The sequence below is a fragment of the Protopterus annectens genome, chromosome 13.part0 (assembly GCF_019279795.1).
Source record: "Protopterus annectens isolate FY-2018-M chromosome 13.part0, PAN1.0, whole genome shotgun sequence".
In the NCBI taxonomy this organism is placed as follows: Eukaryota; Metazoa; Chordata; order Ceratodontiformes; family Protopteridae; genus Protopterus; species Protopterus annectens.
In genome coordinates this window covers 718,360,022-718,385,798 of record NC_056747.1, presented here as the reverse complement: position 1 = coordinate 718,385,798, position 25,777 = coordinate 718,360,022, and the positions used below count along the sequence as shown (strand labels likewise).

The 25,777-nt window shown below is 38.0% G+C and overlaps 1 protein-coding gene across 3 annotated transcripts in view; it reads left to right on the top strand.

Moving 5' to 3' along the window:
- Positions 1 to 1,698: 1,698 nt before the first annotated feature.
- Positions 1,699 to 25,777, top strand: part of LYRM9 (LYR motif containing 9) — a 64,253-nt gene continuing 40,174 nt past the window's right edge. The window contains exon 1 of one of the 3 annotated variants that reach the window (XM_044054403.1): positions 1,699 to 2,300. In XM_044054403.1, coding sequence (XP_043910338.1) covers positions 2,290 to 2,300 — 11 coding nt within the window. In that variant the 5' untranslated portion in view covers positions 1,699 to 2,289. The remainder of the gene's footprint in view (positions 2,301 to 25,777) is intronic. The other 2 variants (XM_044054404.1, XM_044054402.1) reach the window with 2 other exon arrangements.

The following is a 25,777-nucleotide window of genomic DNA, read 5'->3' as shown; positions in this document are numbered from 1 at the left end:
AAGGGCTCCTACTCCTGCCTGGGATCTTAATTTAGTTTTGGAAAAGCTGACTCTGCCTCCTTTTGAACCTGCAGCTACGGCTGAATTGAAGTTGTTGTCCTGGAAGACTGCTTTTTTATTGGCTGTTACTTCTGCTAGAAGGGTGTCTGAATTACAGGCTCTCATGGCAGTGGAACCTTTTCTGATTTTTCACCAGGACAGAGTTTCCTTGCGTACTAATCCTACTTTTCTGCCTAAGGTAGTTTCTAATGTGGCATTGAACCAATCTATACATTTGCCTACTTTTTATGCTAACCCCCAAAATGAAGGGGAAAGAGTTTTGCATTCTTTGGATGTGCATAGGCAGTTACGGTATTATTTGTTCAGAACCAATGAGTTCCGGAGATCTCAACAGTTATTTGTTTAGTTTGCTGTGGCTTCAAGTGGGAAAGCTGTCTCGAAACAAACTATTTCCAAGTGGATCGGCCATTGTATTGCTTTTTGTTACTCTCATCATGGTAAGGAGGTTCCGGTTGGGATCAGGCCTCATTCTACTAGGGCTACGGCCACCTCTACTGCTTTTTTGAGAGGGGTAGCTACGAAGACATTCTAGAGGCAGCTACTTGGAGTTCTGTACATACCTTTACAAAGCATTATCATTTGCCTCTTTATTCTAGGTCTAGGGCTGGGTTTGCCACTGCTGTCTTACAGGGCATGTCTGCATCTCCTCCTGCTATTTAGTTGGCCAGCCTCCCTTTTTCCGTTGCTCTGGGATTCTACCCATTTGTCAGGACTGCAGCAATGGGAGGCAGCGAACATAGTACAGTTTTGTACCTACCATAAATGTAGATGTTCGAGGATCTCCATTGCTGCAGTCCTATTTTCCCTCCCTCCTTCCCCCTTTTTCTTTTTAGACTGGGGTTTTTTGGGTGGTGTTTTCTTTTTTGCGTTCTGACGTCTGAGGCAAGAAAGACTGAGGTTATGGCGTCGGTCATGCGCATTTGTACTGACAAGTACTTACGTCAGTCTCAGGCGCCCGTGACCGACGCCAGTTCTAGCCCTTTGGTATTCGGGCCGATGGTGGGCAGCGGAGTACCCCCATTTGTCAGGACTGCAGCAATGGAGATCCTCGAACATCTACATTTATGGTAGGTACAAAACTGCACTTTACAGCAACCGCAATATCGCATTACCGGCAGTAGCCTGTACGAGCTCAATGATGAACATCTTAGATTTTTTAGTTTTACCTGAAAAGGAATTAGCATGAGTAAATGAGAGTAAGCTAGTAAATAAGTTTGGACGTCCCAGGTATGTGTAAGCCTTAACTGAAAACTATGAACACAAAGATAAAACTTAGCTCTTACAGGGACGTAAGTCTGGAATCTCATGACGTAAAGAAAGTGCGGTGCTTGGCTGGTTTTAATTAGGCCAGAATTTTTAATACTGGGATTGTCCCTTTAATTCTGAAATGTCTGACTCACATCTTATAGGAACGTAAATCCAAAAGGCAGTTGACACTGGGAGTTAAAACAAAACTGGAATTGAAAAAAAACACAGGATATTTAAAAGAAAAGTGATACTGTTGCTGAGAATGTGAGTAACGTGGTTAAAGTGGGCGTTGCTTTGGTTGGCTGTAATTCGGACCGAATTTTAAACACTGGGAGTGTCCCTTTAAGAACGGCAACTATTGCTTTCTCCAGTTATAAACCCCGGATTTGTTGAGTACTGCTCACGTAGATTTACGTGTCTGCGCACGATACAAAGAAAAACAAAAATAATCGTACCTGCTCCTTACTGCCTCATAAAGAATCTCTTCTTACTAGTGCTAGCAGGGCTGTTTTTTTTGCAATTAAACGGTCATTATACCGAGCGCACACCAGAAAGCATACGGATTTGTATTCAATTGTTCCCTTATGTGTTAAAGTCCATAGTTATAAGTGTTTGCTGTCGCTGTACGCAGTGGGGCATTGTGGGATTAGAAAGTACGCAGTACTACATGCCAACTGTTGGGGTATGGTATCATTTAGAAAGAAAAGCACTTAAAAGTTTTTCTGAAGATTTCACTTAAAAAATAAATAGGAAGATAGACGAAGCTGTAGACCATGTCTGTTGGGTGTCCAACAGCCAATAAACGTCTCAACTGTACTACATTTCCAGGCCAGAGTCATGAAGTGTACTTCAGTTGTGATAGGGTTGCTACCCGTCTTACAAGGCCTGATCAAGTCTTTTAGAGGACATAGGGAGCACATGAGTCTGCAGTTGACCTTCCCAAGCACTAAATGCTTGTTATCGTTTTGCTCATAAGAGCAAATGAAAAGGCAGTAAGTTGGGCATGCTGAGCCTTCAATAGTATCTTCTGCTGAAATGCTTGTGGCAAAGATAAATGTATAATATTATCAACACTATAAAATACTATACTACATCTCCTGTACTTAGATGCAATTAATATTTGCAGTTTACGTTTGAAGTATACAGCACAGATAACTATTTTAATCTTATGTGATGTACAGCAATACACTGAAATTCCAGATATTTTATGAGCAGAAAATGGTTGTCAGTTTAGCATTCAATATCTCTACTTAATTTTATATGTAGTCATTTTACTGTTTCAGTTTCCTTATTAGTCGTCCTGACTTTGCTTACAAATTTAAAGAGAGTTCACAACACTGCTCTGGGGTTGCAGCGCTCGTTGTGTGCATTCGTCGTTCAGAGCAATTTTTGTACTTTACAAAGTGCATTGTTGAAGTTTAGTAACATTCTGAGAAATACGTTCAAGTCGAGAATACATAGTTCAGAATTCTGAGATAGCGCTTGAAATTTTGAGTAGCTGGACACCTTGAGCAGAATTCTTGAAGACAAATTTGGTTAATAGTGTTTTCTATGTCATCTGCATATATAGACTTGGTATATTTTTGGTTGACATATCCATACCTCTCAAATGTCAAAAATTTTGCCTAATATTTTTGGTCTGCTTCTCATAAACTATGTGGTTTTCTGCATTTTTGTGGCAAATATTGTGAGGACAGAATTCACTAAATAATGATAGACATTTACGTTTCAGACTTCATATCCTTCAGAAAATGCATGGTAACACAAGAACCTTTTATTCTAGCAACTTTCAAAGTTGATAACAGCAATATTTAAAATGTGCCCGTATTTTGCGGCTTTGTCCCACCCCCCATCCCCCCTGTTGGCTTTGTCCATTTTTTTTGTGGTAAGAGATTGAGAGCTATGTGTATCACTCTGGCACAATTACATTTATGTGCATTCATTATCATAATCCATATTCAACCCATCCTTTCCACATTTTGCAGCTTTGATTTGTCAGAACAGAATTTCTGCTGATTCTGCCTGCTAATACTGCTAATTAGCAGTATTCCTTTGAGATTCAGGAACTAACAGGTTAATGTGATAGCTTAATGAGATATCTTCCCGTTAGCAGTGCTGGTGGAAGTCCTGTAGACTGCAAAGGAGTGTTGTTGTACACCAGCACTGAAAAATAGCAATTGCACTTCACCTTTCAAACTGTCATGTTTCTTCTAAGATTCTTTATATCCTAGTTTATATATATCTTGTACTTGCCTATCACTTTGAGGATTTTTGGGACTTCAGCTAGTATGTCTAAATGTGTATTGTTTCACAAAAGTGGCATTCTGGCCTTGGGAACTGTAGACCATTATCTGTTACTGCTTCATCTGGTATGCTATGTCTGGCAACAATAGAAAATCTGTATTGTGATGAGACTATCTTATTCCACTTCTGGGTACTTTTAATATTAATCAACACAGAGAAAGTAATATGGTATCTATAAACAAACAAACATCCCACTTTCATTCAAGAGTATGCAGTGACCGATATGACAGCATCTCCTCTTTCTGATTTATGAACTTATTGCAGACTTCACATCTTTGAATAATCTATTCAGTCTGCTGTGACATCTTAGGCCAATAAAAACAAAAATGCCACTGGTCCTTTCCTTATACTTGGTTGTTTCTAGATGTGACTCGTGGATCTTGTTTGTTTAACACAACAATACAATGTACAGTAAGAATAACCATGTCAGCTCTGAAAGAGATATAACAAAGGAATTTGGTATCCAGGGCAGTATACCCTTTTTGGCCCTACACTACCCACAGCCCAGTGCCCACCCCACTCATTGACATAATTTTGTTATTTTTATAGTACTGCAGGATGATATGTTTGTAGATGACATTACTGAAGTAATTACTGTGTTTAGGTGCAGACGGTAAAACAGCATAACAACAGGAAGGTTTTGAAAGATCAGGAAGTTACAATAAAATTAAAGGTATGTGTGTGTGTATGTATCTCCCACTTCTGTTGCCCCCTGCAGCCTGGTATACCAAACAGTGAGGCTGTCTGTCCCTCCTTTTGTATGGCCATGACCTGTGAACATTGAACTTTGTAGAAAAAAGCTCCTCAAGGTCTGAGAAAATACTGTAATTTTGGGATATAGGGATTTACCATTGTCTGACATTAATGTTATCTGTCCAACCATTTAACAGTTGAATGGTTCTGCAGTCTGTTGTACAGATTCTTGACACTTCTAGCTTCTCACATGATTCAGGCACCTGTAAAATAGCCCACAGAACTTCTAGTTCTTTCTCTAGCAAGTCATTACGCAGTTACAAGTAAGCTCTGATAAATGTATCAGCTGTATGCATTAATTTGCCTGGTTTATGCTGAATTTGTAGATCATATTTCTGTAAATTTAGGAACATTCTTTAAAGTCTTTTGAGTATGTTATGAAAAGACATTTTGAAAGTGCTGCTCAATGCTTTATGTTCTAACTCCAGTATGATAGATTTATCATAGGTATAGTAACTCCAGACTTTTGCAGAATGTCCACATTTTTGCTTCATGTTTTTGGTCTGTTCCTCATTCAGTTTGTGGTTGAGGACTGAAGTTAGTACATAATGGCAGACATCTGAGTTTCAAAAGTCATATCCTTCAGACAATCCAGGTCAGTACAAAACCTATTCTAGCAACTTTCTAAGTTAATAAGAGCAGTATTTAAAATTTGTTCCGATTTTGGTCCTTTGTCCACCCTTATTCATTTTTGGCTTTGTCCAGACTTCTTATACTAAGAGATTGAGATGTACGAATATAATCATGGAGCTTTTAACAGCCAAAAACATGGACAGCATTTTTTTCTTCTGAATTTGAGCTTACCATGTCTGAACTTCAGATACCTTGACCTGTATGTTACTGGTATTGTTTCATATCTGTCGCCTTTTTATTCATCCTGTAATTTATTTCCAGTTGCTTAAACATTTCACCCAAATTCTCCATGCACTTTAGTTCCTTGTCAGTCCTGCTTCCAAATGAGATTTGGATGCTTCTTGGTGCATGTATAATTGGTACAACCTTAGACAAAATCTTAATGTGGTACTGTCCTAGCAGACAGCCTAAGCCAGTAAGAACATCAGAAAAACTCTGCAAAATACCATCAGTATCTTGAACATTCAGTTTTCACATCTCCAAATGAGTCACTCAAAACAATGTTCCTGTTATTATGCTTAGTGACAGTTTGAAGGCCTGTAGCAGATTATTCAGAGACTGTTATTCTAGGAGAAACATACATACTGCCATTGTCTTTATGACTGTCAGACTGTCTATTAAGCTCTCTATGACCATAAACCTTTCTGTGACTCTGCACTTTTTCACAGTGATGCTTATTAACATTCACAATTTCTTTCCTGTTGCTTTACTTACCCTAATTTCAAGCAACATTAGTGCAATTTAGATTTATATTTCTTACTTGTAAACAAGAGTTATATTTTTATCTGCAAAACTCAAAATTATTCACAGTGTTAATCTTCTTAATCATACTATGTTAGGCAAGCATTGCAAACCAGATCTTTCTCGTTACCTTAAGTGCTTTTTCAAGGATGCTGCCTGTGCCTTTTTTTTCTCCATTTGTACTCATGGTCAAGGAAAATCTGACTAGGTGCATCCAGTTCATGCTTAGAATGCATCAGAAGTACGAAGAGAAATTTGTAACCAGGATTAAGCAGATAGTTTCTGACAGTATGACAGATTCTACACTGGTATAAAGCGAAATATAATATACTTTTTATCTTTATTCATCTGTCCAAAAATCATGATTTTTGCTGCTTATAGTTTGTGCTTTCTTCACATTATGCATGTCAACTGTAGCCACAAATATTTCTATGTTAGTCTATTCCTTTGCCTCTACTATTAAGTATTGCTGGAAGGATTTATTTTGACTTGTTCATAGATTCATAAGTAAGTACTAGCTTAGCTGCCCTAATGGGCCATTTTTTTCCTTTTGGTGCTTGAATTAACGTTTCTGTTTGCTGTTAGACTGGCCTTATTCATCCCATGGTCAGTAATTATATATTGCCCCTACTGAGAATAACTGAGATCATACCATAGATAATTTAAGGAGGTATATACTTGGAATAAAACATTTAGGAGTTGCCTCTGTCCATTAGTAGTAGACACGTCAGTCCTGGGGTAAAATTTCCATCTCCCATCCATGGCTCCAAGTTGCAGTTGAATGTAGACAGGAGCTTTGTTTTATGTGGATGGGAAGTTTGTCCGGAGCAGTGTTATCTTTCCAGTCCCTCCAAACCATTCTGTTGATGTTGCAGAAGAGGTTTAGATCCTTGGACCAAGTATTTCTGATGCCATTTGACTTTCTGATGTGCAGTAGGTCCATCAGTATTTGGTTGGAGGATGCCTTGTATGCTAGACACAAGTCACCTCTTAGTCTGTAGAATGCAAAGTATAATGGCAGGGCTCTGAGGCGGTACATGTATGACATTTTGTTTAGGCCTTGTATCTTTTTAGTAAAGTCTCTGTGGGCATTCCAGTTGTAGCATGGGTCTGGAAAGATACATGCCAAAGGGGGCATATACTCAACGTTTGGCCTAATGAGGGCTGATAAAGGGGAGAATGACATCTTAATATCTAGTTGCAGTCCCTTAGTTTAAACTTTATAAGCTGCCCAATATAAAAGGATTTTCTTATGACAATGGACACTTGTTGGTCGAAAGTTAGGTCTCTATCCACATAAATTCCCAAATCCCAAACAAGTGGTTCATCTCTCTCCAATGTATTGTCAGTGTCATAGTTCCTTAGCTAGATGACTTCCCAAAGAATACGGTAATGCATTTTTTGCATTTAGTTTCAGTCTGCAGTTCTGTTACCAGTTATTTGTTTGGGACAAACCTTTCAGCGGGATGGCTAAGTCATTTTAGGATTGAATAACTGCTCCTAGATTGCAGTAATCTGCAATCTTAGTCAGAGCCCTTTAGCATTGGCTTTTTACTTGAGAAGTAGATGCCAGTCAGGTATACACTTCTGCAAAATAGTTCTGAGCTTCATTTAGCTTACAAAAGTAATTAATGGCTCGCCAGTTATTGAGGTTGCAGATGCAATGTGACTAACTGAGTGTAGATTTGATGTTATGGTACTTCTGTAGTAGTTGTAAGGTGAGTCAGTTGTTAAGTCCTATATGAGAGGTTTGTAGCGGCCTTTGCTACTTTAATGTAGTGTGCACCTAGCTTTGCTTGCTGTGTGGTTTTCAAGTTCATAGATATGGCAGTAGTGGTAGTTCTAACCTTTGTACTTACTGCAGGGTGAGACAGTGGTAAGTCCTGTACGAGAGGTTTGTAGAAATTTGTGTTACTTTTTTGTAGCATGCAACTAAATTTGCTTGCTGTGTGGCTTGCAACTAAATGTACTTGCTGTGTGGCTTGCAAGTTTGTAAATATGACTGATGCATATTAGTAATGTGGGAAGAAGGTAGGACTGGCATTGTTTTTCCTTGTTTCATCAGTTAGATATAGGTTTGACCAGTAGAAAAGTCACATTTTTTGGTGGTTTATTTTGATGACTTGCTCAATGTGCTGATTAAATTTCAGATTTTTGACTCTAGTTATACCTTATAGTTTTGTGTAGGTTACTTTTTCTGTGGTAGTGTTATTCGCTGATGTAACATTTAAAAGTGTGCTTTAGGGCAAAAAATTGTTTGGGTGTGGCTTACTTTAATTTGTTTTTCTTAGGGTTTAAGAGCAAGGCTGCATTGGTTAATCAGATTTCAATAGAGGAAATGGATGCTTGGGTGATTGGAGGTTTGCTAAGATGTTTTGAATAGCAGAGGAAGATGTAGTCATGGGCTTACTGCATGATGGTAGCTTGTTTGGTAGCTGAGTGGAGCTTGTTTATAGATATGTTAAATAGGAGGTGGCATATATCAAGCCTTGGGGAGCATCTACTGGAACTGGAAGTAAGAAGGTGTATTGACATTTTACAGCCTGTTGTCTGTTGCTAAGGTAACTATTGAACTAGGATAGTGTAGGTTGGGAAAATCTAGGAAGGAGAGTTCAGTTAGTTTAGTATGAGAGACAATGTCAGATACTTTGGATAATTCAAGGAAGATGGATGAGACTGTGACCTGCATTTCTGTGAAGATTGATTGTGTTGGTGAAATGTAGAGGGGCAGTCATGGTGCTATGACTTGGACAAACTCTGTGTTGGGTCTGGGGGGAAATTTTTAGCAATGAGACGCTTGAGGAGCTGTGTGTGAATACATTTTTTTAGAAATTTTCATAAGAAAGACATTATTGCAATAAGTCTATGGCTAGAGAACTCTGTTGAATTTGCACTTGTGAAGGGGTATAATTTAAGATTTTGCCCAGAAGATTGGAACTTGGCACTCTGTAATGTAACGGTTAATAAGTATGGAGGTCATGCAGGCCTGTGGGTCTTCTGCCATTTTGAAGTATTCACCTGGAAGGTTATCTGCATCTAGTCTTATGGGCTTTAGATATTGGAAAAGTTTTTTGATTGTTGAGATAGGGGCAAGTTTTAAGGAGAAGGATATTGTGAGATCATTTAGCTGAGTAGGTGATGAAGGAATAGATGATTATCTTTGACGAATGATACAATTGGATGAAATGGCTGTTGAACTGTGTGACAATGCTGTTGGTGGTATTAGTTGATGGTGGTGGTTTGGTTACTTGACCAAAGTGTAAAAGAGTTTCCACTGATGCCCAGAAGAGCTTTATGTTATGTTGGTGTTTTTTCTTGAGGTTAGTGTGGAAGCTTATTTTTGTCTGTTTTATTTTGGGATTTGGAATGGTTCCTGAGATATCTGATATTTTGCCAGTTGCTTTGAGATTTGTTTTGTGATCATTGTTTCCATGCTTTGCCCCTGATGAGCCTAAGTTTGATTTCCTTAGTTAACCAAGGTGCTGAGTTAGATTTTGTTCTGCTGGGAGACAGTTAATTTAGTATATTTAGAAGTATTTTCTTAAATTCTGGGACTGCTTCCTCTAGAAGCATTTTTTTTTTAAAATCCCAGTTACATGGCTGAAGGTTGGAAGTAAAAGTTTGTACCCGGATTACTGAGGCTATGTGCTTGCTTATATTATGGTCGTCTATGGATATTGTTTTGTTGCCTTATAGCAAAGGTAGGAAGATGGTCACTGATGGTGCATGTTAAGCAACAACTGATGGTTATTTTGTTTGGAGATGAGGTAAGAACCCAATCCTATATACATTCTTTACTGGTATTTTTTGTTAAGTCTTGTTGGAGTTGAGTGAAATTATATAGGTTTATTGTGTAGCTGGGAGTATCTGAGCATATCAGTTGCCTTTCAGTGTTGCGGTTGCCCTGTATCATGGCTTATTTTGATGGCTATCTTGTATAGGATTTCTTCAAGAGTGTTAATATTGTTCCTGGGCATATGTATAGGGCTGTTATGCGAATGCTCATCATTTTACTATTTAGCTTTAGCCAAGAGATAAGTATTTGTGCATTGATAAATTGCAGAATGGCTTTGGGATGTGGAGTCATTTCAAGGGTATTTGTATAAAATGGTTACCCCTTCTGCCATTTTGTGTTTTCTGCCCATTCTTCAGATGTTGTAGCCTGGCAAGAGAGCTTCTTTGTCTTTTATAGTTTTAGCAAAGTTTCTGAAGTGCCTAATGTATCAGGGAAGTGCAGATCATGTCTGCATGTATATGTAGTATTTTGTTTCATATACTTCTAAGGGTCATACTAAGGAATAGTAAGCCTGCCTGCACCTTTTGGGTAGAGGTTGAAAATGTTTCTGGATATTTTTGTGGGGCATATGAGTCCTATGTGTGTGTTGAAGGACCAAGGTTTGGTTGGATGTCACCACTTTGTTTCAGTTTTTATAGGTTCATAATTATATACTAGGCTAATGACCTAGGGCCTATGTAAGCCTTGCCGTACAAACCATCGCATTTGTGTCCTTATGTAATATGGGTGTTTATGTTAGTTAGGTTTTCTAGAGGTTATGTAGGGGCTATGTTAGTTTGGATATAAAATGTTTGTTAGGAGTGGGACATTTGTATTTGAGATTGTGTTTTAAGTTAACTTTGTGTTAGCAAGCCATTGGTGTTTAGATACATGTGTTTGTGGAGAGCAATATGTAAGATACAGTATAGATTAGGAGAGTTTGGCTGTAAAATGTTGCATTTTGATTTGTGATATGATGGTTTGGAGAAAGAGAGATAATGAGAGATAACATGAGTATATATTGAGATTAAGTTTATGAGTAGGATTAGGGGAATTAAAATTAAGAGTTGAAGAATGTGCATGGTGAATAAAGAGGATGAGTGAATGAATGTATTTGTTATGAGGAGGCTGGAGGAGATGTGAAATGATTTGTGAGAGGTGAGAATTTGTACAGTTTATAGTCAGTATATGAGTAAGGTGAACCCCCCCCCCGTCCATCTTTACCCTTGTACCAACCCTAACTCTGTTGCTCTCCTAAATTCAACCCTGTACATTACCTTCCAAAGCCCTTTTCCTAACAGTTCCACTATTCAGATAAAAATGCCTTGAGGTCCTGTTAATTTTTTTTTTACTGATCTGAAAAAGGAAATAATTTGGTTTTCTTTGTTGATCTGTATAGATTTAAAGTTTTTGGATTTAATGCTTGCTAGATATTCGTTTATCTGCCAAGGTAACTCAGTACTGGCCAGCTTTCAAAAACTCAGACTTCCCCTCTCTCTTTTCTTGTGATAAGTGAATGAGATATTCTGAGAGGGAAGTCTTCAACTGACAAAGGAAGTGTGAGCGTTCAGTCTCTTTCTGCCATCCAAAGTAGAAAGTCCTAGGACTAATCACAGGATCCCGTGCTGATTTTTCCAGCTTAATGTTCAGATAAGCTCCATTTGGAGACCCCTTCCTGTCATTTTATTAGTAGGTTTATTATTATTCTCTTTCTATTTTTTATTTATTTAGGACATACATTTATTTTAATATTTTATATCTCTCAGTGTTTACAGTAACTCCTGTGTGAAGTTTTGCTTGTAACAGTGTTTAGTTGGCTTCTGTCTTTTACAAATGTTTGTTTTTACTGTTTTGGATAAAACTATCAGTATTTTTCTCAAAAGTGCAGTGTATATGTGTGTTGTTAAACACTATTTGTCAGAACCACAAATTAATTTTGCCTGTCACAAATAAATTGTGCTTGTCTTTTCTGTTGGTACTTGATTTATTTTCATCTTTTGATAGGAAAATATTGCAGAACATAATTTTTTTCTGCATTTATACATTATTTACTACATGTATGACTCTGCTGTCTGTGTTTTTAACTTCAGATCATGATTTTACAGCAAATTAAGTTATTTGAATTTACAGTGGAAATTTTATTCTCTCTCTGGCAAGAAAATGTAGTTTAAATTGCTAGTAAACTTTACATTATGGCAGTTTAACATGGTTAAAGTGTATAAAACTAATTTTTTTTAACACTATCTTGGTACAATGGATGCTTTGGTGTTTGGAACTGTATACTGAAAATTCTTTAACTTCTGTCAGTTGCAAAATAAATCTGAACATATTTCAAATTGTTTTTGTGATTATAAGACCGTTTGCTTGTGTGGGGACATATTTATTACTAAAATCTTTATGTGCTTATTGTGATACATTGTCCAGTACTGTCACTTTATTGTTCTGACTGGTTTTCTTTCCCCAACTTGATTGATCATAACTGTGGTACCCCCTCATCAAATCCGATTCCACCTAAAAAAATAAATAAAAATATGCCTCAGGTTATGTTTAGTGATTCTGTTGGGGCCACTGCTCAACCCACAGACCACTTACTTTTTGCCCTATCTCCCTGTAGTATTGCTTTATCAGCCACTATGAATTGGGGTTTAAACACCTCTTTTTTGGGGTGGTTCCTGTACCTGGCACAGGTATGGAAGAACCAAACCCATGTAGGTGCAGTAGTCATCTGGGGTTGGAAACCCCTTGCCAGAAGTAATACTCTGTCTCAAGATATTTTATCAAGTAGTGAAGTTCACAAGAAAACAAAACGGATGTTTCATCATACAGCTGATAATCAGATTATAGCTGTTTATAGCCGATGTGGTGTCCTTGGCTAACAGTGTTCTGCAGACAGCTAATTCTGGTGGTTGTGTTGCCATACGTGGCTTTAGTGTTAGTTGGTTAGCGGCCTTTCTGTTGTTTCAGAGAATGATGAGGAATCTGATGAGGACAGTGGAAAACCTGAGCTTAGGTCCAAACAAGTGTTCCCTTTTCTTCAGATGATTGCTAGATTTAGTGATGGTTTTGCTTGGGAGCATTGAGAACTGCCCCAGAGTTAGGCAGGGTATATGACCTTTATAGAGAATAATATGCTCAATTCTGTGGCTGTCCCTCCTGTCTTAACGGCCTTGGAGGATGTTTATAAAGCTGCCTGCTGGTCATCTGTATCTATTCTAGCAATCCCTAAAAAGCCTCAGAAAAATATAGTTTCCTCGGATATGACAGGTCTCTTTTGTCATTTGACTGCTGACCCAGCTGCAGTTTCTTCAGTTGCCTTGTCAAATAAAAAGTCCTTGGCTTCATCAAATCCATTGCCCCCAGTAAAGAGGGAAAATGCTTAGATCTTCAGGTCAAAAGGATGTCTCTTTTTAGTAATTTAGCCTTTACAGTGTTAAATTATCAATGATGTATGTGGAAATTTATTTTACAGTGTGTGTACAGTTTGGATCTTTACCTACAGAGCAAAAGTCTTATATGATTGAAATTGTTTCTAATCTGACTCAGGCTTTGAAACATGCTTTGAGCGGTATGCTTGAATGTGCAAATACAGTTTTGAGAAATTTTAATTTGGTGTGCTTGGTTAGATGATCAGAACTTCTGTGATGATTTAAAAGTTGATATTTTGACTGTACCTTTAAGTTCGGAATTGGTGTTTAGACCCTCTCTTATACAGATTCTCAAACAGTGGGATGATAAGAGGCAAGTTAATGCATGAGGTATCTAGGATGTTTCATGTTCCCATGTTCTCCTAAATAAGGCGTCTTCCTTCAAGAGACAGAACAAACAGCACAGCCAAACAAAAGTCATGGATTCAAGAGGAAATGGCAGGAGGATAATTCTTTGAAACTAAACAAGAAGAGTTCCTTTCTGAAAAAGGATCAATTCACTGTAAAGGAATGACTGTGCCGAGTCACAGAGCACCCCAACCAAGCCCTTCCTTCTTTTTCTCCTTCCAGGTTGTCTCTCAACCCTGCAGCCTGGCTGTAAATAATGACAGGTCAGTTCTGAGAGTAATTCAGAGAGGATACACTTGGTAGTAGATAGAAAACCCCTCCCCCTTTCAGGGGAATTCCCTCACACCCACCAGACCAGATAGAGCTGTTTCCTTTAGTGCTTTATCACTTAGTAGAAGAAGGGGTTGATACACAAAGGAAAATAATTTTACTCCGGAATCTTTTTGGTGCCAAAAAAGGAGCACTGCTGGAGACTGTACTAGATTTTTCCTTTCTAAATGTTGTTTTAAAAAGTTCCAAAATTCAAAATGCTCACCACACAGTTGGTCCTAGCTTTGCTTCCAGTTCACTTTTTCATGGTGACTGTAGATCTCAAGAATGCTTATATTCATATTCCTGTTGCTCCCAATTTCAGGAAATTTTTGAGATTTGTTGTGTCTGGGTTACGTTATCTAATGCATCTTGAGTGTTTACAAGGTGTCTGACCCCAGTGGTGGCATATTGCAGAACCCTAGGCATCCATATTTTTCCTTATTTAGACAACTTGATGATTTCTGCACATTCTGTATTTGAGTGATTGGAGTCCTTAGACAAGGTTGTATTCCTCCGTTCCTACCTGGGTTTCAAACTGAACTTTTAAAAGCTCCTCCTCACACCTTTGCAATGAATTGTTTTCCTGAAGTGTTGGATAAACAGTAAAAAAGATTATCTTCTTGCTGGTAGCAAAGGTTGACTTATAGGGGCATTTTCTTGAATTTCTGTCTTCTAGATGTGGCCTTAACACAAAATTCTATGCCTCATAGCATCAGTGATCTTCATGGCACCACTAACTTGACTATACATGAGAAAAATTCAATGGTACTTTAAGATTGTTGGATCCAACTCCTCCATCCTTTAGATTTCTATGTACTAGTACTAGGATTTGAGAAATGGGAACTGCAGTGGTGGAGGGATTAATTGTCTCTAAATCCAAGACTTCCTTTCTCTCTTCATATCCCAGTCCAGTCTGCCAAGATGGACTCTTCAGATTTTCTGTGCAGAGCAATGTCTATGGGAGTTCAAGTGCAAAACTTGTAAGATCCTCAGAGCATGCCAAAACACATAAATGTAAGAGAAATGCTGGCAGTGATTCATGCCTTGAAAGTTCTTCACCACTTATGGACTCCTGGTCCTCTTCTAATAGTCACAGACAACACTACAGTGATGTGGTAGAAGAACTAGCAAGGGGGTACAAGGTCATGCCCTCTTTGCCAGTTGACATTGATGGCATGGGAGTTGTCTATGCAGCATTCTGTAACTTCAGGCCTTGTACATTCCTTCAGACCAAGACACAGTGGGAGACAGACTAAGCAAATCCTGGCCAGAACCTTAAGAGTTTAAGCACCATGTAAAGGTCTTTCAGGACTTGAGCCAGATGTGGGGTACGTCTCAAGTAGATCTGTCCCCCTCCATTCAAAACAGACAATTCCCTATGCATGTGAAGAAGAGTTCCTCCCTAACCCAGTTCAAGTGAAATGTGGACAATTAGATGGGCAATGGGAAATCCATCCCTGGTTTGGCACCTATGTCTCTATTGGGCAGAGGTAGCATGTAAATGGTTGAACTCCCAGACCCCTGCTTGTAAATGTTTCATCTCCCAAGCCCCTGCTTACACTTATCAAGGGTACCAGAACTTGTCAGAGATTTGGGATGCATAGCCACGCTTAAAAGGACCATTGTGGTTATTAGCCTAGTAAACACCTATGAACCACCTATGACAACTGAAAAAAATTCTGCTCAAGACATTCTTGCAGCCATTCTTAGAAGGCAGGCATTCTGTCAGTCCCATGTTCAGGAATGCTCCTGTATGCATTTCTGCCCTTTCCAATAATTCCGAAGGTACTTCAAAAGATTCAGAAAGAATTACCAAAGCTCATTGTGGTAACCCTTTTTGGCACAGGCAAACTTGGTTCTCCCTTTTAATGGAATTGGCCAATGGCAATTGCCACAAGTTTCCTCACAGGCTGGATCAGCTCAAACAGCATCAGGGGCTAATGGTACATCCCAACTTAAAGCAATTGCAACTGACAACCTGGATGATTCTATTTTGATAACTTTTAGGCACTTCTTCCATGTGGTGTGCAACAGGTGTTAAAGGAGGCAAGGAAATCTGCAACTAGAAAATCTTACATTTTAAGTGGAAGAGGTTTTTCTAGGTTGCACCTAGCTAATAAAATAGGCCCTGAAATGCTTTCAACCCATCTAGGTTTGAAGTATTACTGTGAGCTACTTAGAAATGGTTTGTCATATTCTTCAGGTAAAGTGCATCTTGTGGTCATCGCAGCTTGCCTGCCCATGGATCCTACTCTTTCATCTCTTCTTGTGGTCAAACACTATTTGTCAATATCCTAAATAGCCTTGCTCCTATCTTAAGAAAACATGTTAAATCCACCCAAACTATCTGGCTATCCACCGCTATTCACATACTGATGCACAAGAGAAAGAGAGACATAGCTTAGTGAAACTGGCAAAGAACTACATTTCCTGCCCACCTCCAAACTTATAATCATCTCCATAACCTTGCTAAAACTTAAAAAAATATTACTTAGATCCACAAATAAACCATTAAAAAGAAAAAAATGGCCCTTTTTAACAAACTCTTACACCCTGGAACTTCTACTGCCCCCAGCCCCTACCCAGATAGCTCTCTAGAAACTGCTAATAAATTAACTCCCATTTTACAGTCTCTATTGCTGACCTAATGTAAAATCCCATACAAACTCACAACACCCCTGATGAGGTTCACACTTCCAATAAACCTCTTTTCTCCTTAAAAACTGCATTTGCCTCATATAAACCGCCTATTGAGTAATCTCAAGCCCTGCTAACCCTCCTTTGACAAGCTACCTGCAGAATATCTAAAGTTAGCATCTACTTCCATTGCTTATCCAGTCTCCATCTTGATCAACAGATCCATTCAAGAATCACATATCCCATCTCTCTGATAAAAATTCTACATCATACTTCTTCACAACAGTGGTAACTAATCTGAAATAACAAACTTTAGGCTTATCAATATCTTATCCCTCATCTCTAAAGTTCTAGAAAAGTGTATACATCAGTAAATCTTGCAACACCTTCTTCAAGAAAATCTACTAAGCTCTACCCAACTTAGTTTTCACCAGTACCATAGCACAACTGCTCTGGTTGCCTTCTTAGACAACACCATCAATGCTAGAGATAATAATAATTTGGTCTGTTCTCTGCTTTTAGATTTCTCCAAAGCCTTTGACACAGTCTCACTCCAAATTGCTCTCTAAAATGTCTGCGCTTGGTCTGTCTAATACAACACTCAGCTAATTTGCTAGCTACCTTTCTCATTGGCAACAATCTATAAAATGGCTCTCTACATACTCCCTTTTTTTTCCCCAGTTAATATCGGTGTGCCCCAAGGTTCTATCCTTGGACCTGTGCTCTTTAACATCTTTATTAACAACATACATGCATCTTCCCAACAGGCTTCCCTTGTCCAGTACCCTAACAACCCCAGTCTCATCTGCACATCAAACACTGTTCCCCATTTACACTGCATTATGCAGAAGGCTTTCAACTTCATTGAACTCTGGCTCTGACCAAATCTTCCTAAATCCCAGTAAAACCAAGCTACAACTATTCTTACCAAATCTCTAGCATGTCTCAAAAACAGCTTCAAAATTACTTCTGTCAATCACAAAGATATAGAAATCATATCTCGTGCCAAGTTACTAGGTGTCAGAGTCAATGATGATCTGAAATTTGAGCTTCATATACAAAATTGTATTAAAAAAAGACATCAAAAACTTGGTGTGCTCTACAGATAAAAAAAAAATCCTCACCCACTCCTCTAGAGTCACACTGGCAAACACATGGTGGGAGGTTGGCATAATGGTTAAAGTGTTTACCTTATACACACAAGGTGCAAGGTTTGATTCTGACATGGGGTAATTGGCTAGGCTTATAATAGCCCGCATAGGCAGTTAGCCTAGTACTAACCTATGAACTTTCTCTATTGCATGCCTCACTAATTTTTACCAATATTCAAATCTTCCTCATCACAAAACTAAAACTATGTTATATCAAGGTGGTTAGATTTGCAAATAGTCTGTCATATAAAAGTCATCAGTGCTGTGTTCTGAAAACATTATATTGGTTTGAGTTACTCAACTACCTGAAGTATACTCAATTCTTATTTGCCGACAGAATGATGTATAATCCTTCTCACTGTCCATCCATCAGTAACATTCTCAAACAGTAACTTCCTAAGCATCCACTTTGCACATATGAGAAACAGCTTCTTGAAACCCGTAAGCCTGAAAAAAATAGGGCGTAGTTTACACTGTTGCATACTAAATAAAACCTGTATCAAGATTCCTGTGGACATTAAATCAACACCTACAAGTCCCATTTTTAAGAATACTGAAAAAGAATACCTTCTCAACCGGTTCTGTACTTGCCTTACACCAGGTTAAACTGTCCCTTTTAATTTCCCCTTCTGTATTCTTTTTCGTACATACTCTCTCTTCCCTTTCTCTTCCATACTCCTTCCTTCTTGCAATCTACTGTATACCTACTATATATCTTACTGCTGTTAGTGCTTATCCTTATTTATCTCTTATCTTCTTCTATGTCATCATCTTTTAAATGTTCTTTTACCCACTTTTCCACCTTCCATTGGCCTTTCTTAGTCTGTCATCTTCTTACTGTCAAGTTTCTGTTTCTGCATCTCCTGTACCTGGTTACTTCATCTTTCTCCAGAAAATTAAAAAAGTACTTAGATAATTTTATGTGTGTGGGTGTGTGTGGGTATATATATGGGTTCCGGACAGTTTGCTGAATGGCCGTTTCTCCGAAATTGAAATGGCCGGGCATACTTGCGCCAAAGTGCTTTTTGCCAAAAAAGCAATTTCACACAAGATGCTAACAGGTAAGGGAAATCATGGGGGAATGGCTGCTGCTGAGATCATAGTACAGTGGGGATAAGGGAATATTCCCTTTTCCCCACTGTAGTGCGATCTCAGAGAGAGAATATAAAAGTGGGGGGAGGCACAGCCCCCCACATGGGGGTGCAGGGGGGCTTGCCCTCCTGCATAAACATGAGTTTTGTGTTTGTATGTGTTTGTTTTTGTTTTTTCTTAGTGTTTGTTAGGGACTTTAGCGAAAGTGCTTTTTCGGCAAAATGCACTTTCGCTAAAGTGGATTCGGTTATTTGGCTTCGGACAGTTGAACTTTCGTTCAATCGTCCTGGACCCGTGTATATGTGTGTATATATATATATATATATATATATATATATATATATATATATATATATATATATATATATATTTGTGCATGTGTTTTTTTTTTTCCCTGTCTCTGAGATATATATGGGTTCACTACGAAATTTCGAAATCCCAAAATCTTGAGTTCAGAATCTCGAGATCTTGAAATCTCAAAAATTGTGAACCCCCCCGAAAACACCACCCAACACACTAAAACATGTGTATGCACCCCCCACACCCCCCCGCAACTTAAATATACCGACTCCAAGATCGCACTACAGTGAGGACAATGGAAATCTCCCGGTCTGCGCTGTATGCCGATCTCCATTCAGGATTTCGAAGTTTTGAAACTTCAAACATATGATCTTCGATCATATGAAATTTAAAGTTTTGAGCTTCGAAATGCTGAACGGAACCCATATATATATATATATATATATACATATATGGTCCACTTCTTAATTTCGAAATGTCACAATCTCAAGATTCATAAAATCGAGGCCACAATCCTGAGGTTGTGAAGTCCCAAAATTAAGAAATGAACTAAAAAAAAAGAAAACATGTAAAACTATGTTTTTGCAGGGGGGCTAGCCCCCCTGCACCCCCAAACCCCCTGCAACTTAAATATACTTACTTCAAGATTGCGCTACAGTGAAGAGAACGGTAATAGACATCGCTATACAGTGCAGAATGGGAACATTAGCATTCTCTTCACTGTAGCGTGATCTTGGAGTTAGTATATTTAAGGTGTAGGGGGGGGGGCACAAAAATGATTTTACATGTTTTCTTTTTTTTTTTTAAAGTTCATTTCTTAGTTTTGAGATTTCACAACCTCGAGATTATGGCCTCGATTTTATGAATCTTGGGATTGTGACATTTTGAAATTAAGAAGTGAGCCCATACATGGATAATATATATATATATATATATATATATATATATATATATATATGTTTATTTAATTTGTATTGTGTCGTATGGAGCTTTTCTCCCCTGGTCTCTGCTGAAAATAGGATTTATGGCTTGTTGGATTTTTTTGGTAATCAAATTTCAAATAAAGGTAAATAAATAAAAAGAGTGAACAAAACTAAAGCCACAGCCTAATGCAGGAATGGCACAAACGAGGCAGATGTTTTATTCCAAGCATTCTGTTTTAATAGAGGTTTTGTGAATTTAATCATTCAGTATTTAGTATTTGTATTATATAAATATGTACGACAGTATGAATTTTTTTATATAGACATTTGATTGCATTTAGATGCTTTTTATAGAAATTTGATGCATCTATGTGTATTTTTACATTTATTATTGCGAACTATTTTGTGACATCATATCCTGTTCACAGGATTTAAAAGACATGTGTTGGGGAGGGCACATGTTTCTGAAGAAGTTCACATTTTATTAAAGTGGAAGAAAGCGCTAAAACTGCATCTGCCTCGTTTGTGCCATTCCTGCATTAGGCTGTGGCTTTAGTTTTGTTCACTGGTTGCGGCTAGTCCGTGTTTTTCGTGTTTTTTAAATAAAAAGAGTGTTGCACGAGACTCCCTCAAAAGCAAATTTCTCCTTCCTAGGGATCCTAACATTTTGTTGAAAAATTGACATTACCTCTTTTTGAACTTGCCTCTCAAGCTGATTTTATGGTTCATTACTTGGAAGACTTTTTCACTCATTGGTCTGACATTTGCAAGATGATTCTATGATATGCAACTTGTCATAGTGGGCCAACCCTATCTGTGTTTTTTTTTTTTTTTTAATACAAGGACAAGGTTGTGTTTTGCAGTAATTCATCATTCATGGCTAAAGTTGTTTCTGAATTTACCTTGAAATCAAGCCGTCAATCTCCCAGTGTTCTATCCTAATCCAAAAAACAAGGAAGGAAAGATTCTGCGTATCTTGAATGCACACAGGCAGCTCAGACAGAACAAAGCCCTTTAGGAATGCTGAACAGCTGTTTTGTTTTCTGTATGGGGGTTAAGAAAGGTCAACCTGTCTCTAAGCAAAATATTGCAGAATAGTTGTCCTCTGTTACTGTTTTCTCTTACTTCCACCATTGTAAAGCTCTTCCGGACAAGGTTAAGGCTCACTCAACTAGGGCCTTATCCTGTTTGATGGCATGGTGGAAAGGAGTGAACCCTAGAAGCATTCTAGAGACAGTAACCTGGTCCCCTGTTCATACCTTCACAAACAAACACTATAAACTTGATACCTTTTCAAGATCCAGAGCCTGCATTACTAGGACCATTCTCTTGGATCCTTATCCTTCTACCTCCCAAGTAGGGTAAACTTTGGGAATCTACCCAAAATGGCAATGAAGCAGTGGGAACAATGACCATAATACATCTGTGTAAGTTCTACTTAACTAACAGCAGATGTTCAAATTCCTCACTGCCCCAGTAGTAAAACCCACCAGCCATTCCCCGGATTATGCATAGTTGAGGTTGGTTTCAACCTGTTTGGTTTGGTTGTTGAATTTATTTTTTATATGCTGCTGTGATTGTGAATTTACTCTTGCTAGATGATTCTGGCTTTAGGTACTTTCCTCTCCTACTTTGTGGAAACAAAAAAGCTTGAAGACTTTCTTCCTGTGACATCTGAAGGCTTACCTGTCAGAATATGCATAGCCACAGCTAATCATCTGTCACAGGAAGAGAGAGGAAGGGGAGTCTGCTCTTTTTTGAAAGCTGGTCAGTACTGAGTTACCTTGGCAGATAGCCCAAAATGCCACCGAGGCAGTGAGGAATTCAAGCATCTACTGTTACAGGTAAGTAGGACCTGCACAACTGTACTTTTCAACCTTTATTTTTCTGCATTTATATTAGTAAAGGTTACTGTTAGCTTACATATATGTATGTTTGTATGTATGTATATGTTGATTTTTCAAAACACAGAGGATCAATGACAGTATTTTGAAAATCAACATAGCACAAAAAAAAATAATAAACAGTTTCCTTTTGCAGTCTGTTCACCTAAACTCCACCAAAAATTCAGACCAAATTCCCTAATAAAATTATAAGGTTGATTAGGAGGATATTTGAAGGATAAGAGGTGAAAATTAAACTGGGTGGGTTCCTCTCTGATAATTTCTGCTTGAGCAGAGGAACCAGGCAGGGGTGTCTTCTTCACCTTCATTATTTGCATTATAATTAGAACCATTGGTAAAGAAAGTAAGGGACTCAGGAATTCAAGGATATAATTGGTATGGTAGTCAAGAAAAGCTGGCTCTGTTTGCAGATGATATTATTTTATACCTGATAAAACCAGAAAAGGGCATTACAGTGTTGTGGAAAATTTTGAGACCATTTCATATCTTTTCAGGATACAAAATTAATGAAGCTAAAACAAAGGCAATAGAGGTAAAGTATGTACCCATACATGAGTTGGTTCAGCACTATCCATATTTATGGGGACATGATAAAATTAAGTATTTATGAGTATGGATTAAAAATGATTCTGATGTGGCAGCTAAGGATATGTGGGAAGAGACTAAACAAAAGATGATACAAAAAATGAGAAATTGGAAGTTCTGTTATATGGCTATGGACAGTAAGTTACAAGCAGCTAAAATGTGTTTAATCCCTTTAGTCATATACAAAAGTCAGGTATATTTTTATCAACCAGAGGAGAAGTTGTGGATAGCAATTAATAAAGAGCTGAAGGATTTTATATGCGAGGGGAAGGTGGCAAGAGTCAAGTGGGATAAGCTGATTCTTCTAATAGCACAAGGCGGATTGGGATTACCCCATTTGAAGGGGTATTTCAGAGCTACACAGATAAGGCTGCTATACATAGCACAAGCAGAAACCTGTAATTCATAGTGGAAAGGGATGATGATGAAATGGGAGAAGCTCAAGAAACAAGAGATTGCGATTTTGGATGATGATTTTAAGAAGAATAACAATAATTGTACAGAATATTATCATAGGAGGTTACAAGGCTAGGGCCCTTACAAGCCTATCCAAGTTAACTCTTGTTCCCAAAAGTGTCTGTTACAGGTAGACACTAAGCACCTATTCCCCGTATCTAAGAGGGACACAAGTAGAACCCCCCAGGGCAAATTTATGGTTTCCTTTCCAGTCGTCCAAATTATGCTTAGGGTCAACAAGGGTCTGTGCTTAACATGGATTGGAAGTCCGTTCCAGAGATGAGGTAACCTCTATGAGATAAATCTTTCCATCCAGCAAGTTCTATCAATGTCACATACCAGGTTAAGGTCCCATGGGAATGGAGAAAGGACATTCTGCTGATAGGGATAAATGCAACTAGGGATGCAGACAATAGGCAAGAGGGGTCTGGAGTTTATTGGAGAAAAGTGGCAAAGGAACCAAGGTATTGTGAGCAAAAAATTAGAAAGAGAAATGTAATAGAATGGGAAGATGCCAAGACTTTTTTTGGACTGCAGGTTAGAGATTGCCTTCCCTATCAAGGATTGATGTCAGAGTATAGGCAAAGAGAAAGAAATAGGGGTCCTAAATGAAAGACCAGCACTAGGAGAGTTTTTAGTAGACTCTAGAACAGAAGCTGGTATTAAAAAATAAATAATTAGTAGTGCATACAAAATATTGCATGATAACTATAAGAATCAATCAAAGGCGATTAGAAATGATTGGGAAGAGAATGGATAAGCAGTTCACAAAGAAACAGTAGGGAGATATATGTTTGTCTCCCAAATATGCAGTAAAATCTAGAAGATTTAGGATTTTTGCTTGGAAATGTTTACATAGATATTTTTATACCCCAAGTAGACTCCAGGGAATTTTTCCTCTGGTAGACAGCAAATGTTGGAGGTGTGATGGGGAAGAAAGAGGGAATTGAAAACAGATTTTCTGGGAGTATAATGATTTGGCAGACTTTGAAGATTCCCTGCAGACTATTCTATCAGAAGTACTGGGTAAGCAAATTGGTCTGTGATACAGATTCAGAATTGTCTAGACATGGTAAGGCCTTGCTGAGTCTAATTATGGTGGCTGTCAAAAAAGCAATTACTAGAAAACGGAAATCAAAGTCTAAACCAACTGTACTAGAAGTAGTGAATATAGTGACAGAAATAAAACAATTGGAATTGAAATCTTTAGAAAAGGGTAGGAGCAAATTACATAGGAAAAATGGGAATTGTGTGAAACAGTACATACAGGGGAGGAATGAGGTTTAAAAGAAGGCAGGATTTGAATGATCTATGTAATGTTTGACAGTGATTGGCTAGATTATAAGTGATGTATAATGTTTGCAATTAAAATTATGTCAGTACAGTCTGTGATGTAAAATACTTCTAACTAAGAGTATAATATGGTTTGTTTCCATTTATATAAATGTATGATTGCTGTGTCATAAGTGATAATTTAATAAAAATGATTTTTGTTAAAAAAAAAAAAAAAAAAAAAACATTCAGACCAAATTTTCTTGAACAGTTGTAGTTTTTTATTTATTTATTTTTTGTCTGAAAGGGTTTCTCTTCTAAAATAAAGTGTAGGTTTGGGTTTAGTATGTAAAACTAAGGTAATGTGTGTGTGTGTGTGTGGGGGGGGGGTCACCCTTGTAAAAAAAAGGCAAATAAAAGTACCATTTCATTTTCCAGAACAATCTTGTAGCCAATCCTCTGGGTGTCCTCTGAAAACTTCCAAAAACCTGGCAAAGTTTCCCAGTGTAACCCAACGCCAAATGAACCAGATCGTAAAGAAGCGTATTCCTTTAACTCCCATCATATTAATGCAGCAGCCTGTTCTTTTTCAAAGCACATGTAGTGACGCATTCTCCCACCAACCCAGAAATCTTGCACACTTTTTCTGTCTAAAAATATGTCTCCATGACAGCAATTAAAAAGCTATTACATAAAATAAGGCTAACTACCCAACAACAGACACTCTTCCAGATGAATAAATTGAATTAGCAGCAGGAGTTCTAGCCTGCCTTGTCTATGTACTTATTAAGAAATCCATAATGGAATATCATGTTCCTAAAATCTGCAAGCAACTCTTCATCCCCCCCTCCCATAGAAGAACATCAGATTGATTGAGATGATCCACTACTGACTCATATCTATTCCCCCTCCCCTATCAAAGGTACCAGAAAAATGTATTCACTTCTAAATACTTTAGTACCTGCTAGATAGTAACTTACTTGCCCCCAAATAACATGGTGTTCATCCTAAGTATACAGCAGCAGCCGTACTACCCTTCTTCATCACAGTCTACATTTTGAAAACGATCGACTCAACAATTTTTTTTTTATGTCTATAAGGCATTCAGCATAGGCTCCCACCCTAAACTGCTTCAAACTCTGATAGCCTGTAACCTGTTGGATGAGTCCATAATGTAGCGTGATATCTACCCGACTAATCAAACTCGGTGCATAAAGGGCCAAGCTGCATGGTCAGCATTTCTCCCAGTGAATGTTGGTGTCCTGCAAGGAACCATACTTGGACCTATGCTATTCAATATATTCATCAAAAAATTACATACCACCTGAGGCCTTCCACATTTGTTCAATATTCTGATGATTTCATGCTTATCTGTTTAGCTACATCCTTAACTAAGCTGCAGTCTGTCACCCAAGAGTCTTATTTCTTATCTGAATGCGACATGCAACAATCTGGCCAAATAGTGATAAAGGACAAAAGTAGTGCTATTTTTACCCAAAATCATTCATCCTCACTCAGCCAAGCTAATCACAGTATCCTCTCGAAATATAAACCTTGACATTTATTTATTTTATTTTACATTTGTTGACCGGGCTAGTCCAGCTGGATATATGTCCATTTTCAGTGGAGGCCCGGGGAGAAAAGCTCCACACTTCAGAATAGCATCACAATAACATAAGTACATTAATTTAGCAAATTTTACTAGTAAATACATTTTAGCTTGAGTAAGGAAAAAATCTTCTAATCTAACATATCACATATGGATATACATACAACAATATAATCTTGAACATCAAATTACTTGCTCCCAGAACACATCCCTGTCATGCCAACTCAGGTTTCTCAGTTCATATGGTGA